The sequence below is a fragment of the Artibeus jamaicensis genome, unplaced genomic scaffold (genome assembly GCF_021234435.1).
Source record: "Artibeus jamaicensis isolate MK-2021 breed Jamaican fruit bat unplaced genomic scaffold, CSHL_Jam_final contig_554, whole genome shotgun sequence".
Lineage (NCBI taxonomy): Eukaryota > Metazoa > Chordata > Mammalia > Chiroptera > Phyllostomidae > Artibeus > Artibeus jamaicensis.
The window spans coordinates 312,500-332,945 of record NW_026521885.1 but is presented as its reverse complement, the minus strand read 5'-3'; the positions used below and the strand labels follow the sequence as shown (position 1 = coordinate 332,945).

The 20,446-nt window shown below is 43.0% G+C and overlaps 1 protein-coding gene across 3 annotated transcripts in view; it reads right to left on the bottom strand.

The window, feature by feature from the left end:
* The window catches only part of MAMLD1 (mastermind like domain containing 1), a 146,665-nt gene that overhangs the window by 42,396 nt on the left and 83,823 nt on the right, over positions 1-20,446 (bottom strand). For all 3 annotated transcript variants that reach the window (XM_053670208.1, XM_053670209.1, XM_037153383.2), the window contains exon 2: positions 15,253-16,959. In XM_053670208.1, the coding sequence (XP_053526183.1) occupies positions 15,253-16,959 (1,707 nt within the window). The remainder of the gene's footprint in view (positions 1-15,252; positions 16,960-20,446) is intronic.

Sequence of the window (20,446 nt, the reverse complement as noted above, 5' to 3'; positions counted from 1 at the left end):
GAGGAGCTCTTGGGTGACCAGTATGTAGGGAGATATCCTGATCCCCTAATGTACCAGGTTCACAGAGAGGAGGTGTGGGGCTATGAAAGAGTTGGCTGTAGTTGCCAGGGAGACTGGGGTTCTCCATCAGTGTGTTTGTTTCTTCTGAGGGCTTGTCTGTTTTGTTCTTCTGGAGCACTCAACTTTGTATAGTGTAGATTGTTCAATCATTTTCCACTGTAATAAAATACTGTGGCTGGAAACTGCTCAGTCTGCATTTGACAGCAGTCACACAACACATCTTTTATAAGCACCTGTTATGATCCAGACCCTGTGGTTTGATAACATTGGTGGAAAAGGTGGATATGGTCCTTGACATTTCAGGGCTGGCACATTCATATAATGGAAATGTGCTTAAACAAGAATTGCAATACAGATCAATCAGTGATGTATGAGAGCATTACAGATCACTAGAGAAAAAATAACAGGAGAACTTAGGCTGGAGAGGGTGTATGGTTAGAGGAATCATCTTTGGGGAACTAAGCTTCAGGGAGTGACCTACAGGATGATTAGAGATATTGGCTAGGTGAAGGGCTGTGGGCAGAAAATTACCTAAGTTCCCAAATCAATGTTACATCCATTAAAGTTTCACGCAGTGCCACTCCTATTCTAAGACCTGTTGGATACTCAGATTATATAGAGAGGATACTTGCAAAATGAGGCCTAAGAATCTGGGTTCTCCATGGAAAAAGGCTGCTTTCTGGAGTCACATAGAGTTATCCCAAAGAGGGCCATACTACAGTGGATGGGGACTGTGAGGATGAATGAATAATATTCATATTTCTGTTCCTTATTAAATTCAAGGAAATTGTTAACTTTCTTGCAGCTCTTGGCATCTTTCACTTTCAGTTTTGCTTGTTGAAAATTAGATTACAAACCAAAGCAGGATCTCCAAAATGTTTTTAGCTGCTCACATGGCAGAGTTGGGTATGTACCATTTATAAATCAATCTGTTGCAAGTAGAAGAAGAGAGTGCTGAGAATAGTCAGAGTCCTAAATGTCAGAATCAGAAGGGCTCTTAGGAGGTATGAGTCATCTACACCAGAGGTTCTCAAAGTGGGGGTTCTTGGAGAATAAGCATCCCCTGGAAACCTGGTAGAAATGCAAATTTCTGGGCCCCTTCCAGACCTACTGAATCAGAAACTCTGTGAGTGAAACATAGTAATTTGTACTTTAACAAGCCTTCTAGCTCATACTGAAGCAAGAACCACTGATTTAATTCAACCCTCTGTTCATACAGAATAGGAGTCTGAGTCTCAGAGAAGAAAGGAGCACTTGACCCTGTCAAGTGGGATATGATCTGAATGCTGGGTCTGTGACTACCGTGTGTTGCTTTTCAGCTTTACCTTGGCAAAAAAAGGAGTTGTTCGTTCTTTCTTGTACTCCTGCTCTTTCTCTGCTGACAGGAGCACAGTGGCCAGAGGTCCCTGGAACACGAGGAGTAATGTTGAGAGGGCACCATGTTACCTAGAATTTCTAGATTGGAGTTGAACCACTTTGGGGACTGAGTAAATAGGATTTATGTGGGATAGGCATTTTGGGAGGCATATGTATTGGAAAGAGAGAGAGTAAGTATATGAATGGCCAAATAAGTTGCTTGTAGCAAATATACTTGGTTGCTTAGCCAACATCTAGCCTTCCTTCTCTTGGTGCCTTCCACAGTTTTCACCTCAGTCACCTCAGTCCTCAGTCACCTCACTTGCCCTATGCTACCTATATGCTTTGGGGAAACCTGTCTCCACCAAGGGTTCTAGAGAGATGAGGCACTTAACTTAGCTCAGCTAGAAGTAGCATGTGATTAATTCAAGCTACTACACCCAAAGTTCCTGTGGGTTTCTGAGAAAGAAGCTTCCTTACTCTTTTGACAGAGTTTTTTGGAAGCAACTCTTTTTCCTGCTCCCTTGGCTGAGGGCAGGAGAAGGCTTATAGCCCAAGGAATTGCTGGCAGCTATTGCGTGTCCACTAGGGGGAGTCAGCTTTAGGATGAAGCTAATCTAGGGAAGGCAGACTAGATATAGCTGGAAGGAAACATTTTTGGTCACACTGTTGAGCTGTTGATTCAAAATATTCCCGAAGTATGCCTAACTGCTGGACTTTCACTTACAGGCTCAATAAGTTCATTTTATTGTTTAAACCATTGTGGATTGTTTTTTCTACTACTTGCAACTCAATACATCTCAACTGATAAAGAAGCTAGCTTGGCCTCTCAGACCTCTGAGTTCATAAGGATTGCATTGTACCTCCAGCCTCACATCGAGGAGCATCCTATTTTTGATGATAAAGCATGGGGTCTGTTGAACCCTGCTCAGCCTTGAGTCATGTTCTTTTACCCACAGACCAGTTCATTTAAAAAGAAATTCAACAAATCTAACCTGTCTGTACAACGTGCTCCAGCAAATGCATCTAGTGCAGGTCAAATACCTCAATCTGGAACTCCTCATTCAGATCACAAGTGTGGTACTCAAGCTCTTAAATGTTCTATTTTTCATTAGTTGAATGTGATATACTGTACATTTTAGAAGCAATAGCCTAGCTTAAGAACATTAACAATTTCTAGATCATATTCAATTCCAATGCAAATGTGAATATGTACTTTGTGGGTTTCTGTGAAGAAAATAATTGATAATCCAAACTGGAATTCATCTATAGACACTAGGTAGTGCTAGCTCCTAAAAGCGATTATTGACACCAAGCCCCTGAATTTTTAAATTCCTTGAAAAATCCAAGAACATACCAGAAAGTTAAGATTTGATTTTAGAAGTGATAACTGTAAACAAAATATTAAAAGCCTGTAAAAGGTGTTTCTGAGTAGCACACTGATAGTTTTATAAACAGTCATGAGGATTCTCTTTCTCAGTCCCTAGTCCAATATTATATCAAAAACTTCATGTACCATGATAGTTGGAAATAAACATGAGTCAGTCAAGTGTAGGGTTATAGAGAAATACTTAGCCCTCAGGAACCTCTTCTGGGAGGGGAAACTTAGAAGCTGTAGTTTGCCTGGACAATGATCTCAGGCAAGGCAGATGGGGATGCAGCTACCACTGTTGCAAGTGAGACTTAGGGGTAGGGCAGAAACAAACAGTATTAGTGGGAACAGTGGAAATGAACTCCCGCTCTCCTCTGTGCAGAGTGGATGCACCTGCAACATTTCGGTCAGAGCTTTATCCACACAGAGGGCCTTATTCCAATACCTTGTGCTCAGTTCAGAGGCAAGCAACTGGGAATGGGGCAAAGAGCTGGACAGGAGAGGGAAGACTCAGTGGGAATGTCATTATTTTCTTCAAATCTCTAGAGTGCTCTGAAGTCTTGGGTATCATACTGGACTAGATTATTGATCAACACAAAATTTTGTAATTTGTCTAAAAAATGGGGCATGGAGAAGAATTCAAAACGCTGAACTGGTTATTAGTCTAGCTCTAAATCACAAGCAGATTTCCTGCTTGCAGCAGACTTAGTGGGGGTCTGGTAAGTTTCCAGGTGATGCTATCATTCCACAAGTGAACTAATATAGGTTTGTGCTGTTGTTGTTTTTTAAATTAAGGAATGAGTCCTCTATTATAATCATTTTTTGTAGTATGAGGTAATGATGTTATTAACAGAGCTCAGAAGTTTTGTGTTGTCAACAAGCTGCGGAGGAAAGAGCCAGGTAAAACAGATCTGCATTATTCTAGATCTATATAAGTTTAGAGGAAATCAACATGGTCAAGGCCATTGTCAGAGTATTCCCTTTTCCATCACATTCTGCTCCTTTTATCTGTATCAAAGGGAGGGGTGGGAAGGAATCTCCTTGTGATGTAATTATTCTACTAAAGAACACAGTTTCAAACAAAAAGTTAATAAAGCAAATAAAAGAGACTAACTATATAGAGTTGTCAAAATGACAAAAACAACAAATCAAAATCAAAACCCCTGGAAGATCATCTCCACAAAGGATATAAAAATCTGTGCTCATGAACTAGTAAAATAAACCTGTTAATCTTTTTTAAAAAATCCCTTAACTAATAGTGGTAGCTTATTCAAATACAATCAAATGTTATTATGTTACATTTTAAGACTGACAAGAGAAAAACATATGCTGAACAGCCTTCAAAACATATTCACTTACTACTGTGCTAGTCAAAAGAAGGAGAAATAGTAGAAGAAAGAACTGTGTGTAAATGAAGACCGTTCACTACTCTCAGGGTTGACTTAAATCAATTGATTTATATTAGGAATATTGGTGCTGCCCCAGAGTGGCATAAATGATTCTTTTTAAAAAAGATTTTATTTTTATATTATTTTTAGAGAGAGAGGAAGGGAGGGACAAAGAGATAGAGAGAAACATTGATTTGTTGACTTTCCCATGCCCCCAAAATATGCTCTGACTTGGCATCAAACTGGTGATCTTTTAGATCACAGGCCTGTGCTCAATCTACTGAGCCACACCAGCCAGGGGCATAAATGATGCTTAAGTAGGGACCTGAATTTCTAAGCCAGTTTTTTTTTTTTTTTTGCTTTTCTTATATCATGTGCTGCTGTCACTGTGGTATGTGAAATGGCAACCAGATGTCTAAAATGTATGAAACTACCATCACCACCATAATAGAACCACCCATGCAAATTATCACTACAGGGATACAACTGTGTATTTGGTGGAGATTGAAGAAATCACATTTATTCAGATATCATACCTGTAGAATGGTAGGCAAGTGTTTTCCTAGTGCTATAGAAGGACAAGCCTCAAATGGAACAAAAAATGCATAATGAACAGGAGGTGGAGGCCCTATGTGCAGATGCAGAGTTCTCCCTTCAGTCCAATGCCAGATGTGAGTTCATCAGCCTCTAGACATTGAATACTAGGAGTTTTGTTTAAATCAATAATTAAAGCACTCAAAAGAGTTTCAAGAGCTTAATTTTGCAAAGGCTAGCAGATACAATTCATTTATCAGTGCATCCCTTCCTGTATTCTTCAATTCATTCATTCAAAGGGTCCATTCACTCAGTTCACATTTACAGGGGTAGGTAAGACATCTTCCTGTGCCTGAGGAGTCTGCCGTCAAGTGTGGTGCAAATAAAACACTAACTCTGATTAAAAAGTGGACACAACTAAGCCTTGAAAGGCAGGAACCAAAGGTCTTGAGACCTGGGATATGAGTAGGGACACAATGACCAGGTGTGTCAACTTTCCAAAAGGTATTACAGCACTGGTCAGAGGTTCTTGCCTTCTACTTTGAAAGCCAGTGTCAAAGCCTTAGAAGCTGGTTCTTATTGTTGTTAAGATCCTTAACTTTTCCAGGACTCTACACCAGGGCCTAGGACTTGATCCAGAGAAAAAGTTTACACAGAAAGCTAGTCACATACAAGAAGTTCCTGACATTATTTTGTTGACTTTTATATTGATCAGTAAACTTGAGTCATCCTAGTGTTCCCAGACTTGAAGATGCACCAGGGAACCAATGATAACAAGTGGAGTTTCTTTTTAAAAAAAATTATTGTATTATTTCCATTACTACTTAGCCCCCTTATTCAGGTGGGATTTCTCATCCCGTTAAAAAATAGAGATGATGTCCCTTCCTGTGTACAGTCATTTCTTTGTTTCCCCCACCCACATGTTGTCATCCAACATGCACAAAAAAGACAGAAATTGTGTTCAATTTACCAGGAAAGTTATTTCTAAGGCTATGCACAGGAACCCTATCTTGAGTCTTTAACATGCATGCATTTCATTAATATATCCAGAACACCCAGCAAACCCACACAAATGATGAGTGTATTTGCAGTCAATAATGCTCCTTTCTCTGACAGAAAACAGGCAGGAAGCTTAGCTTGCTGCCACCTTTACATCAGGTGTTATGTTATTTGAAAAAGTACTGTTCCTGGTTATGACAGGATTAATGAGTGTTTTAAACTTCAAGTTTTCTTTTACTTATTGTGGTAAAATATGCCATTCTGAACCATTTAAAAAATATTTTATTTATTTAATTTTAGAGAGGGGAATGGAGGGAGAAAGAAAAGGAAAGAAACATTAATGTGTGGTTTCCTTTTACACACCCTCTACTGGGGACCTGACCTGCAACCCAGGCATGTGCCCTGACTGGAAATCAAACCAGTGACGATTCACAGGATGGCACTCAATCTACCGAGTCACACCAGTCAGGGCCATTTTGAACCAGTGTAAGTGCACAGCTCCGTGGCATTAAGTACATTCACTATGTTGTGCAGTCATTAACATCCTCTGATCTCCAGAACTTCATCATCCCAAACTGAATCTCTGTCCCCATCAAACAATAACTCTCCATTCTCCCTCCCCCACAGCCCCTGGCACCCATCATTCAGCTTGCTGTTCTTATGAATTTGATTATTATAGGGACCTGACAGACGTGCAATTATACAACATTTGCATTTTTGTATCTGCCTTATTTTACTGAATATAATATCCTCAGAGTTCATCCATGTTGTGCATGTGTCAGGATTTTCTTCCTTTTAAAAGGTGAATAATATTCTGTGGGTGAAAGGTGAAAATATTGCATTTTGTTTATCCATTCACCAGCTGATGGGCATTTGGGTTGTTTCCTCTTGTAGGTTATTGTGAATAATCCTGCTATGAACATGGCTGAACAGATACCTCTTCAAAATTGTTGAGTCATATGGTATATTCTGTTTAATTTTTTTGAAGAACCTCCATACTGTATTCTGCAGTAGTTGCACCAATTTACAAATCCCACTAACGGTGCACATTGTTTCCAGTTATTTCACATGCTTGCTTGTTATTTTCTATTTTTTAAAAAATAGTACATTTTAATGGGTGTCAGATTTTTGTATTTTGAGCATGTAAAACTAAACAGCCATGTTTAAGTGCTTTGTTCTTATTTTCCAGAGCTCATTGTTGAAAGTGTTGCCTGATAGAACGAAATGGTCATAGCATTCATTGTTCACACGTAGGCCCACTTAGGGTGGTTGGGGCATGTCACACATTTCAAACCTTTGTCACATGGAAATAAATAATTACTACTCAAAATTGCAAATGAGGAATCCACCTTCATCTATTGGCCTAGAGGGTCAGCTGGCTTTGACAAAGTCTCTTCTTGTGCTACCCAGACACGAGCCTAAAAAGGTCTGAGTTCCCACAACTATGCTCACCTCCTCTTCTCAAAAATGGAGAATGGCCAAATATGGTAGCAGGTGACAGAGGGCAGGAGGAATCCAGGTAGAACCTGTGCATTTAGCTTCAAATTCAAAGCTCCCAAAAGCAAAGCAAGAATTGGAATAATTTCTGATGAAGTTGGGGTATGCATCTTTCAGACCTTCAGGGCTGTATGATAATTTAGGTCACGACTACATGATAATTTCTTGAAATACACACTTCCACCTGTGTACTTAGCTTCAAAACCAAATCAATGACTGAGGACTCTGTGGGATTCCAAGCTGCACATTTGGTAATCTAACATTAAACTTGGTTAACATGGGAGAAGGGCAAAAATATCAAACAAATGAATTAGTGCTGCACTTGTATTCCACTCTTTATCATAGAAGCTGCTATTCCATTGGAAGTCACGAGCCAGGGCTGGGTCTACTTGGGGTGTCCACAGATTCTCAGCATGGGTCTGAGAAGGGGGTGTGATCCTTTTAGATCTTTACATTACTTTTAGCTTTCAACAACCTAATTGCTTTTGATGGGAAGAATTAACATGATAAGCCCTCATCTAACAACAACAAAACACAATGAAACAGAGAAATTAGCATCAGTCACTGTGGGCAAATTATCAGGATCAAATAAAAACCCAAACTTTTCAACTCCTTAGGAAAAAGCAGAAAGTCTTTCTTTGGGGCTGGGAGGTGGGGTGTTTTAACTCTAAATAGTGTTTTACCTACCCTCTGCTATTCTCTTCATGTTCTAAAGTAGCCAGGCCAGAGCACACACATGGTTGCTTTATACAGCAGGCCCAAGGGACAGAAGAGGCTACAAGTACAAATGGACATAGGCAAGGTTTTCATGAATCTGTGATATGGGCCATTGGTGGATTTGAGAGAGAGAAACTGGAGAGAGGGGGCAGGAAGGAGGAGAGGGATGAAGTCTAGCCCTTTTCAGTTGCATCCCTTGTTCACCTGAATGGGTCACATCTTGGACCCACATGGCCCTTCTGGCACCCTCCACTCCTTTCCTTCACTCAGTGACAATGCTGGCTGTAGGCATTAGGGACACAGCTTAACAGAGCAAGTCCACTGTGATGTTCCATCTGCCTTGGAAAGTTTTTATATTTTGCTAATTTTTCACTTGGGATCATATTCTGGAATATGGCCACCTCTCCCTGTGCTGTTTTACACTTTGGGTTTGTACACATTCATGCAACGTTACAGTTTAAAGGAGCACAATGTAACAATTAATGTCTGCCCTCTTCTCCTTTTTCAAAATGGAAATGAGATTCCTTCCCTTGTTTTACAGTGACAAATAAGCAGGTGGTTTCAGTGAATTTAGTATAAAATAACTTACACACTTCACTTTTAAAATGTGTGATTTGGGGCGCTCCAACTTCAGAAAAGTTAAGTGTTTCTCTTCAGGTATATTAAGACAAAATGAACAAACAAAAAACTTGATAGGAGGTTTCTGAAAAGGGTTGCCTTTTCAGGTTTCATAAATCAGTTCCAAAGCAATTACAAAACTATACTGATTGATTTGTATTATTCAGGCATCCGTATTGGGGAGATTTTTGCATCCCTGTAAATTTTGGTGTTGACCTCACTGAGTGATGGTTGGTTACTCCAGGGCCTAAAAGTAATGTCACTTCATTGCCACATGTCATCTCACTTGTTCTTCAACATTGGACAGAAGGAAAGGTTGATGTTTAAAAGGTTACTGTTTGACCACAAGCTTATTTTAAATGTATGCTTTTTGAAAAAGGAACATAACATTGAGGTGGAGGATCATGGATGGTTCTCAGAGACCAAAAAGAAACTGGAAAAAATCTAATTTTTGGTAAAATTAGTACCAAGTGCTGAGCATGCATTTCCCAAATTCAACAGCCTATGGAGTTTCATTTCCTGTCAATTCAGAGTGCTTAAAACAAAGCTTGTTCAACACTGAGACACTGGTCCCTAAATTTTTAAAATATATGTTACACTGTGTCTAGTTGTACTTCTCCCAAAACAGCTATAAAAATTTTCCCCAAGCTAAATAGTTCTTTGAAGCCCTATTTAGAAAGGAAAAACTAAGCTTGTATATAAAGCCATGCTTAAGTACAAAATAAAGATGCCTGTTCAGTAAAATATTGTCATGTCTTATAGAGAAGATGTGAGCAAGACAAGACCCCACTTGGACAGGACCCACAGGCTCTTCGAAACCTGAATTGTCTGCCCCCCCACCTTCCTTCCTTAGTGCAGCCCAGAGCTTCTTCCAGAGATCTCTGCTCTTGCATTTTAGCAGGACTAACCTTTTGTAAAGAAATCTGTGATGCTCCTCACCAGAATTAATAAAAGACAAATGTAAAAAAAGTTTTCTCTTAACACAGGGAGCAGTATTGCTCTTTCACAGTCCTTACTCAGAATTAGAGAAGTACGGAATGCCAGAGAAGGACTTGCATTCCAAGGTCATAGGCATTTCCTTGACAATCTGTGGTACATTTGATTCCAGGGGGCTCCACTATTTTGGCAAGATAATGATCATTTACTTTTAAATGTCAATGAACAATTTTGAGAATAGGAGAAGGTTCAGTAGCCACCATCACTCCTGACTACTGGAAAATGGAGCTGATGTAACTTTGACAAGATTAGGGGATTGTCTTGCTCTAACTAACCAGGGTTTATCATTTTAACCAGCAGCCTCTTAGTTTGTGGGACAACTCCCAACCCACTGAGCCATACCAGTCAGGCAGGGCTCAGGACCTTTCTTGATATAGTAGCAGCTAACACTGATGGAGTATTACTGTGTGACAGGTCCTGTGCCAGGCACTTCTAACTCATCTCATTTAGTCCTCCTCACAACCGCACTAGATAAATATACTAGTATATCCATTTTACAGATGGGGAGATTGAAGCCCTAAAAGAGTAAACCGCTAGCAAAATGACAAAGAAGCAGAGCCAGGATTTGGACCTACGTTTTCCAAAACCCGAGCCCTCTTGAATCTGGTCTCAAGCCCAGCCCCCAGGGCCTGTGCCCTGCCAAGGGCCAAGGGCCAAGTGCTTGGTGTCCCCTGCCCTGTGTTGTCTCCTTTCAGCCCTGGGTGCTGGGAGTGCTGCACTTTGGAGTGTTGAGTTTGCCAGGGACAAGAGGAATCCATGAGTGAGTTGGGCAAGAGGACTTCCCCAAGACTTCACCTAAGATCTAACTGCCTAAGTGCCCATCGTAGGCCAACTAGCCAATATGAGGAAGGAAGATAGCAAGGTCTCTCAATTCACCCACAGTTGCTGGGTGTTTACAGCTACCTATGCTAAAGAGGTGGAGGGCTTATGCTAAAGGTAGAAAGTACAGCAAACCTGGGAGTGGCCAAGTCCAGCCTTCCTCAAAGAAGACTTTGTTACCTTCTCTTGCCTCTCTCAAAATCTAAGAAATATCATGTGCTTCTTTGGTCCGTTTCTCTGCAGCTGCCTCCTTCCTCCGGTGTCTTGGCCTGCCTCAAGGATCAGATTTCAGGCTTTTTTTTTGGTTCTTATTCCAACTGGCCACCCTCCCCAGGATGTTGCATTTCCAGCTCTGCAAATGTGTCCTGAGGGCACTCTGGGTGCCTCTTGCTATTCCCAGTCTTCCAGAGCACCACCCCCATCTCCTTGATGGACCTTATCAGTGTTTTAAGTTTAATTTGCCAGTGGTAAAGTTGGCTTATAGTAAAAGTGAAGTCCTAACACTGATAGTTCGATTTTTTCCAACCTAAAGTTATTTTCAACAGACTTTGATTAGAAACGAGAGATGTCATCCAGCTTCAGGAGCAGGGTGGTGAGTGCACTGAGAATATTTGGGGCCATTAAAATCTAACACACCAGAGCTGGGTGTCACAACTCTGAAAAGAGTCCCTCCCTTAGTAATGCCAGGTCCATACCCCTTTATCTGTGACTTCATGTCCAAGAAGCTCTGAAAACTTATTTTATTTTTGTAATTTTAGTGACAAAATTTGACCTGGACTTAGTTAAATATTCATATTTCTTTGCAAAAATAATAAAAGGCAGCCAAGATTCCACTGGAGGGTTGTGTGATATTTGGTATATGTACCATGTTACCTTTCTAAAGTCTCTGATGTTTTGAATTTGGAAATGTATTTTAACCTAGGGGTCCTAGGATCTAAGACCAGGAGCCTGCAGAAGGCCCTCACTGAGCACACAGTTAGCACCTGGCCAGAGTCTAAGCAATTTCCATTTAATGTCTCCTTTGTCATCTAATGCCCTAAGAGTTGGGATAATTTCTTTCCACATATGCAGTTGAGGCTTGAGGGGCCTAGTCAGTATTGGTGCCTGGACTTGAACCCAAGTCCTATTTGCCTCCAGTATGTTGTGTGAACCACCATGCTGAACTGCTGCCCTGATGCCAGGTGGCATTTGATTTTACCTTCAGTACAAGCAAATGGTTCACTGAAATTACATTGTTCACTCAACTGTTAAAGTGAAATTTCCCAAGATGAGAAATACTAGTCTGCAAATAAGAGTGGGTTTCTATAGACAGTGGGATTTGGCACTTCTGCTTACTAATGAGTTGATTGGTCATCTTACATTTAGAAACTTCACCTTAAAAAAACCCCAAGATCTGGATCAAAATGAATGCTCAGTCCTCCCATGGTGATTACCATCATCCATGGAAGAGCAACGAGCTAGTCAAAGCCATATAGTCAGCAAGGAGTGTCTGCTCAGGCTCAGTTTGGCCATCAGTGAAATTTGATGAGTTCACTCTGCTGGAAGCAGGAAATGGGTCCTTCCCTACTACTAAGGCTGCAGTCAGTCTGTGCATGGGTGACCTACTTTTTTCCTCAAACACTTTCCTTCTCTTTCCTTTTTTTTTTTGCCCCTAGAAGACTGACCAGGGCTGAATTCTTAGGCCTTCAAGTGAATGGAGAAAGGAACAGCAGAGCTGTTCATGTGTCCAGCTTGGAGACCTGTTTAGTACATTTTGGCTAGAAGAATAATGCCATGGACAGAACAGAGTGCTGTGTGTAGAGGAGTGGTTTGAGACTGTGAGAGAGCTCCAGAAAGAATGTAGGGGAAATTGAAGCCAGCTGAACACAGATGGCTCTTGTTCTTTTTCCACCTGGCCTGCAGTTGTCTAGGTAGACAGAGCCTAGAATAGGAAGAAGCCATAAGGCTAATAGGCTCCACAGCTTCTGTCAATCTCATGGAAGGCACAGAGTCTGGAGAGAACACTGTTCATATTCTGTCCTGACACAGCACCAGTTTTGATAGTCATATCTTAGCTCCCAGAAAACAGATCTGAAGGCTCAGGTCCAGGAGTTGAGTCACAGTTACAGCAAACCTTTTTTGGCAGATACTTTGTGCCAGGCCCTGTTCAAAGCAATTGGGATAAAGTAACACATTTAATCCTCAAACAACCTATCATCATGCCCATTTTGTAGAATAGGCAATGATTACAAATTTAACACAGGAACACAGCCACTAGAGGCAGAGCCTATGCATGGGGTTATGAGTGTGAAGTTTGCAGCCAAACTTCCTGCTCTGGCCCTGACCAGCTGTGTGACTGTAGGTAACTCTGGTGAGTTCTTTGTGCCTCAATCTTCTCAGCTTTAAAAGTAACAGCCCCTACCTCTGATTAAAATGAGAAAAGGCAGGTAAAGCACTGGGTTGCATGCCTGGCCTGTGGGCACTGGCTGGTGCTGGCTGGAAAGGCAGCTGTTAGCAGCACAAGCATCCTAACTGGGGAGTCCAGCCTTATGCTTCTGCTGATAGAGGCCACCTGAGCCCTTCCTAGCTTCAGGGAGCTTGGCTGCTTGGTCTTTCTTTTGAAAGGTTTCTGCACTCAATGTGGTAATTGGTTGGGTGTGATTTTTATAACCCCTTTCATTAAGAATTCTCCCTCTGAGCTAGCTCTGAGGCCACACTGTCAGGCTACAATGTACCCCACTGAAGACATAAAAAACCAAAAGGCTCACAGTTAGATGGTAACTTATCCCCAGGCTGAGGATCTTGCCTACTAAGGTAGGAGTTCCAGTGCTGGTACTGGTGTTTCACTGAGCCAGCCACAAATATCAGTGAAAAAAGATGGCAACTGGCCTATAAAAAAATCAAACCAAAGGCCCCTGAACTATGGACAGGGGCCTGTTATTCATCGTGGCTACCCCCTCAAGAGCTCTGCTTGCTGTGTGCATACATTGAAGGGCTAGTTCCCTGGGGTGGAACACTATATTTGGCTATGTTTCACGAGACCTGGATAAAAAAGACACATCTCAATCCTCCAGGGGCTGGCAGAGTCATACTCATCCAGGGCCCTCAGAAAAGAAGGCAGCCCAACAGGTGTTTTTCTTGGGCCAAGTCCCTGACCAAGCACTTCATGGCCATCTTTTCCTTGAATTCTTTAAGAAGAGGAAAGTAGAATGGGAGACAGATGTACCAAAAACAGTCAAGGAAAAACTTCCTGTAGGGGTGCCTGAGCCTTAGGAACTGTAAGGGTAAGATAGGAAAGATAAGGTGGTAAGGGAAGGCCAGGCACAGGGAACCGTGAGAGTAAAGGCCAAAAATGCAGAGTGGACCAGGAGCTACAAGCACTTCTGGGTTTTGAATGAAGTGCCAGGTAGGGCCCAATGAATACTGCTAAAGAAGTAGATGGAGGGTTATAGGCCTCTGGAAACTTCTGAGCATATGAAACAGAATCAGGTTTTTATTATTGCAAAATAATGTTTAGAGTAATGGATGGTTTACTGGGGAAAACCAACATAAGAGTCAACTCAATGAGTTCAGAACAAGGATCAAGCGGGCCTAAAAATTGGCAGGAATGAGAGCTATGGAAAGCAGGGACCATGGAATCAATATTCTGGCAGACATCAGCGATCCCTGCCTCCTGGTATTCACACTTGCATCTAATGAACAAAATACAGCAAAAGTGATGGGGATGTCACTTTTAAAACTAAGTTATAAAGACTGCAACTCCTGAGTTCCTGGCATTCCCCCTGCCTCTCTTTCTCACTTAGGGGAAGCCAGCCACCATATTGTGAGATATTCTATGAAGAAGACCCCATGACAAGGAACCATGGGAGACCTCTGGCCAATGGCTCAAGATGAACTGAGGCTTCACTTCAACAACCTGCAAGAAATTGCTTCCTGCCAACAGCCATGGCAGTGAACTTGAGCCTTGAGGTAACTATGGGCTTATGAGAGACTCAAAACCAGAAGACCCGGCTAGGCTGTGCTAGGATTTCCACCAACAGAAACCATGAGGTAATATATGTATGTTGCTTTAAGTAGATGTTTTGGGGTAATTTGGTACATGGCAATAGACAACTAATACAGATAAGGATCAGAACCATAAAAAGTGGAAACTGTGACAGACACCACCCAGGCAGAATCAGTAGCATTTAGTGACTGATAAGGCTGTATAAATGAAGGAGAGAGAAATCACAGTAATTTGGAGAAGAGCATAGGCTCTGGATCAAGACTGCCTGGCTTCAAGTTCCTGCTGTCCCCTGCTAACTGTGTGACTCCAGGAAAAGTCATTTCAGCTCTATAAGCCTCTGTTTCTTTGTGTGCAAAATGGAGATGGTAAGAGTGACTACCTTACATGCATCTGTCATTTCCATTTAGGACCTGTTTCAGCATCCAAAGCAGTGGTAAACAATGTAGTGGATCCAGAGCAGAGCTGCTCAGTGTAAGTCTGCTGTGGCACTTCTAAAAGGCTCAGTGTTTAGCCTTCTGCCAACGGGGACAAGATTTTAATGCTTCAGTACAATTTCCTTACATCCTATGAGGCCTTTGCCGATCCTGTGTGAGGGAACAGGCTCCATGACTGAGTGCAGGAGAAGACAATTATGTGCAATTGTGACTTGTCACCCCCAGTTCCTTTCCTTGGCAGCACAAATGGGTGTAGTTTCCTCTTGCACAGGAACTGAAACTATAACCTTGGACTCATTAATTCTGTGCTTCAACCAGGCAGAATTAGCTGGCTTCAATAGACTTTTCCAGAGTCAAGTCCAGTCTCAGAGAGGACTAGAGAGCCTGGATGTGCCTCCAAAGCCAGCTATCAATAGCACAAAACACAGTTCTCATTTCCAAAATGAAGGAACCCAACCAGACATAACACTGTCTTACCTGTCTCGGCAGAGGAGGCATGGACTGCGAGGCTGCTGGTTGCTGAAAGCACTGGGGCTGCTGCATCATCTGCTGCAGAAGGAATGAAGAATGGTCAGGCTGATGATGCTGCAGGTGCAAGGTGGCTGTGGCTGTGGAGGAGGCAGTGGCAGAAGACACCCCCGTCAGCATAGGTTGCTGTAGATAATGGAGCAGGGAAGGTTGCCTAGAGGAGGCAGGCATGGAGGGCATCTTCTGGGGGCCCAGCTCAGAAACAAAATGTGACAAAGGCTTGGTGTTGCCAAAAGTAAATGGCTCCAGGGCTCTGGTGCTTGGGTTGATCAGTCCCTGCTGCATGATCATGCTCAGGGTCTTGGGTGAGTTGGTGATCATGGGCTTGAAGATGGCATTTGTTTGGTGCTGCTGCTGCTGCTGGCACTGGCTTAGTGGATTACTACAGGCAGGGAGGCTCCGGGTCAGGGAGCACTGTGGAGTGAAGGACTGCTGTGGCAAGCCTGGGCTGGAGAGCTTCTCTGGGTGGTAGGGTGGGGAAGGCCCCAAGTTGCTGGTGGGCAGAGCAGACATCAGGTGGCCTTGAGGATTTTTAATAGTAGAAGACACTAGGTTGGCAAGAACTGAGCTCTGTGGGCTGAACTGCAGCTGCTGATTGAGAGCTGGGCTGGGGAGCTTCTCAAGAGCACAGGACATGGTGGGCATAAGAGCAGCATTGGTGCTGGATGCCATGCTTGAGAGTAAGGCATTGGGAGATCCTTGGAGAGCACTCCCTGGCAGGTTGCTGGATGACATACAGGATACCATGAGGCTCTGTGGGTTGAAAGGTGGTGGGTGTGGTGATGGCCCTGGGTAGTAAGGTGGGGTGAGGCCTGGAGGAGTCAGGTTAGACCAACTGGAAGTGGGCCCTGGCTGCTTTGTAGCAGGTCCCTGTTTGCTGGCTGCCAACACCTTCAGCTGGTGGGCGTGATGCCATTGAGGTACTTGGAGTGGGGGCAAATCCACGGGGAGCATCGATTGGACCCGGCTCTTGGCTTGTGTTGTCACAGAACTGGGTGAGACCATCTGCTTATTGGCAGAGGGAACAGTATAGCTGATCCCTGTAGAGGAGGGTGGGATTTGAAGTGACATGCCAGTGACCTGGCTGCAACCAGAAGCAAACTCTTTGCTGGAACCAAGGCTCTCCAAGTGTGGCAACTTAGCTGAAGGCTTGGAAGTTGTGCCCAGGGTTGCCTGGGAGTGATCTAAGACCAATGGTTCTTCTGGATTGTTCCCCAGTATCTTGTCAAGATCTAGCTCATTTGAAGAAGGGTCCTGAATTTTTGTTAGCTCTTCCAGCAGATCTTGAAGTTCCTGGTCCTGCTCCATAGCCATGATGCTGTTGGTTTTGTCGTAGTAAGGAATAGTGGGCCCTTTGAGTCTCATTTCTGCATTTGGTGGCACCATAAATTGCTGGCCCATTACTCTGCCATTCATGGGATTATTTTCAAGTAGTAATGAATGGCCCACTACTCCCATAGCTGAGGAGCTAGTATTCATTGTCAATGGAGGAACCTGTAGGTCTGCACAAGGTGTGCTGGAATGGACACTTGGGCCCATAGAAAGGGTGACATCTTCAAGGCAAGGCCTCTTGATTTTATTAGGGTAACCCCCGTCAGCCATGCCTGGAAACTGGAAGTTGTCTCCTTCCTGTCTTCTCTTAATGGTTCCCTGTGGCTGAGAGAGAGGGAGAGCAAGAAATTTTTATAAGGTCTTGGCACAATAAAGTGAATGAACAGCAAACTTGCAGGATAAAATATATCTGTTTCAAGACTTATAATTGTCAAAACTCTACAATACAGCCTATATTAGGAACCATAATACTTATTTCTTTGTTGCTGTGTTTCATTTATTGCTGTGAGCATACAAACATAACTTGGGAGAACATATAATGCAACTGTTTGGGATAGTGACCTCTTGGGGAGGAGTGGCAATTTCTTTCTATTCTCTACATTTTTGTATTGTTTGTTTTTAAGGGGAATGACTTGTAATGCACAGAAGGTATAAAACTATCTACATAAGAAATTCCTCTCTGTAGATGCATCCTCAGGTTGAGAAGATATGAAACAGGAAAAGGTCTCAATCTGCAATTGGCACCATGGGGGGAATTACCCACAATTTGTAAAAGGATACATTTAAGAACAAAGCAGTAATGCAGTATTTCCTACTCTTTCACACTTTATACAGTCATCTATCTGTAGCTGTTATGTTAATGGCTATGACCTGCAAGTAAAAAGGAAAGGGAGTGGAGTGAAATGAAGGAATATGACTGGGAAGAGAGGGGCTTGGAAATTACCTAAATGCCAACATTATAACAGATATATTTCTCTTCAAGCATTTTTTTTTCATGTAAGAAACCCCCTTTTAGCTTTGGAAGTCTTACTGGAACACCCAGTACTGTCCCTTCATGTTTGGCTCACTGGGAGGTAACAAATGCATGGATACATGCTAGCACAACAGTGGTCATGACTCTCGTGGCAGACTGGATATCAAAAGGAAGTCCCAGGGCTGCACATCTCAGACCTTGCTACACATTAAAATCACTTAGAAGCATCCAGATTATCCCACCATAAAGGAACTGCTTCAATCTCATCTGGGGTGGTGCTCAGGCATCTGAGATTTTGCAAAGCTCTTTGGGTGATTCTAGATGGACAGTCAAGTTGAGAACCAGTGACCTGGAGCACAGGTAGAGGCAGTGTGGCATAGGGCCCTGGTCCCTAGACAGACATACCTACGTCTTGGCCTTGCCACTTAACATCTCTGAGATGCAGTTTCTTCATTTGTAAAATGAGCATAACTGTAGTTCTCATCTATGACACTGCTCTGACTCTCATGTGGAATTGGACAGATCCTGTGGTAGTAGATCCTCACTAACTGGTAGCTGGCATCACAAAGGCCAGATCTGGAAGAGTCCTGGGAGTCCAAAGTTGCCGTATTAAAGACAGAGACCCTGGGACACAGGAAGGGGGCAGGGCTTGTTCAGAGTTGCTCAGCTGAAGGGCAGGTGTAGTGTCCCTTAATGACAACTCAGCTGCCTCCCTACCCACTGCTATAATCCACCACAGGGCAGCACACTGACTGCCTCATCCCTAGAGAAGGGGCTCCACCACTCTGAGTGAGGCAAACTTGCCTACTTCTTTGCCTTTCCTTTTGAAATGATCAAACCACATGTTTTCCTGGTCATTAATTCAATCAATATGGAGCATCCCACAAAGAAGTCATGAACCCAAACTGAAATTTGGCCTCTTCTACGGTCAAAGAAATCCAATATATTGAAAACAGAAATGTATGAAATGGATCAAGAAAGAATGACTGAGGGTCGGTTTTATATAGGACCCCCTGTAGGGAGACTGAGATAGCAGTGGTTGGACCCAATGTGCTGTTCCTGATGTCTTGGATTGCAAGACAGGTTTGATAGTGAAGTCTACGTAGAACCAGGCAGGGGAGGGATGGGTTTGGAGGACGGGAAGGAAAGGAGGACAGAGGTTATGGGTCACAGTGGCCTGGAATACCTGGAAGATTCTGTGTGCTCCTAGAGTTTTCATTTAATTCTAGGTCTGCCATTAACTTGTTGGGACTAAGGTGGCAGGAGGTAGAGAAAGAGGGAGTGACCCCTAGATGCTAAATGTCATATTAGGAACCACTGACAAAGGACAGGGTTCTTCAGCTCTCACACAATTTTTCAAACACCCAATAGTGCATCCAAGCCAATGTTCCCCACTCAATTCCAATTTAGGAACCCAAACAGCTCCTCAATGACAAAGCAGACCCCAGGAGGCCCCCGTGGGGCGTTAATGGCAGTCCCATTGCTGTGGATCCAGTTGTTGGAGTAGGTGCCACCCTCACTGTCCCAAATCTGCATGTAGCTGGACAGCCACTCACTTCATGGAATGCTTTGGGTTATCATTAGTCAAGCCTGCAATTTCAGTAAAAGGGCTGATGAGAGCCTCTCTGAGCTCTTTTTTTTTCCAGTGGACTTAAAGGAGACTCTACTTTAGCAGAGGTCATGTGGCATTGCATACGAGATTTTACTAATAGAGCTTTCAAAAGTTAATTTGTAGTACCCTGATTGCCTGGCCAGAATCCTAACTGAGCTGAAACGAAGCTGGCTGAGTTTACACAGAACTACCCAGACTCACTCTAAATGCATCTGCTTTCACCAGACATTGGTGAGGTGTGGAAATCTATTATCCAGTTAATTTTGCCCCTAGATACAGATTTGTCTCAGTGCCTCCTCTTGTGCAGTCCCATGATCTGTTAGTCATCTCAATTGCAAGAAGTTGGCTGGGCTGTCCCCTATGGCCAATGTACACTGACATCTTCCCTACCTCACTTGGGCCAGTGGGTGCTGGTTTGAGGTGTGCCTTCCTGGGCTAGGTGTTGACTGACTTCCATGGCCACCATTTTAGATTAAAGCACCAGATAGCTTGCTACTTCTTAACTTCCCCTTTCAACTCTGCTTTGGGGGTGACAGGTCCCCAACCAAACTTTCAGATCCTTCTAAACAAACCTTCCAGCTTCATGCATGTGGTGTTTTCCAGTCTCTGTGGACTCCATGACAGCAAGATATTGGTCCCAGCTACCAGCCAAACCCTACTTCCTTCAGGCCATGCATTGCTCATGATCCTGCCCACTCACTATGAGATTTTAAAGATTTTCTCTTTTTACAAGAAGTGAATCAGTAGACAGTGGCAGGATTTTTAGAGAACACACCTCACCTTCCCCTTTTTACACAAAATAAAATGGGATATGGTTTGCTTGTGGTCATATAACTAGTTAGGGTATAATGACAACACTACACCCCAGGTGTCCTGACTCCCAGCATGAGACCTCACAGGTCCTGCCTTTAGTGTCTGGTTGGTGTCCTGGAATTTTATTTACTATAAAAATTTTATTTATTTACTTTTAGGAAAAGGGAGGAAGAAAGACAGAGAGAAACATCAATGTGTGGTTGCTTATTGTGCACCCCTCACTGGGAACCTAGCCCACAACCCAGGCATGTGCCATGACCAGGAATTGAAACAGTGACCTTTTGCTTCACTATGAGCACATAAGCCCTGGGCAAAGTTGTCAAAAGGGGGAAATTGTTTATTACTCTCCCCTTTATTCCTCACCAGTGTTTCCTCCAGTTCAGCTCAGGCCAACCTGTTTGCTAATTCTTAGT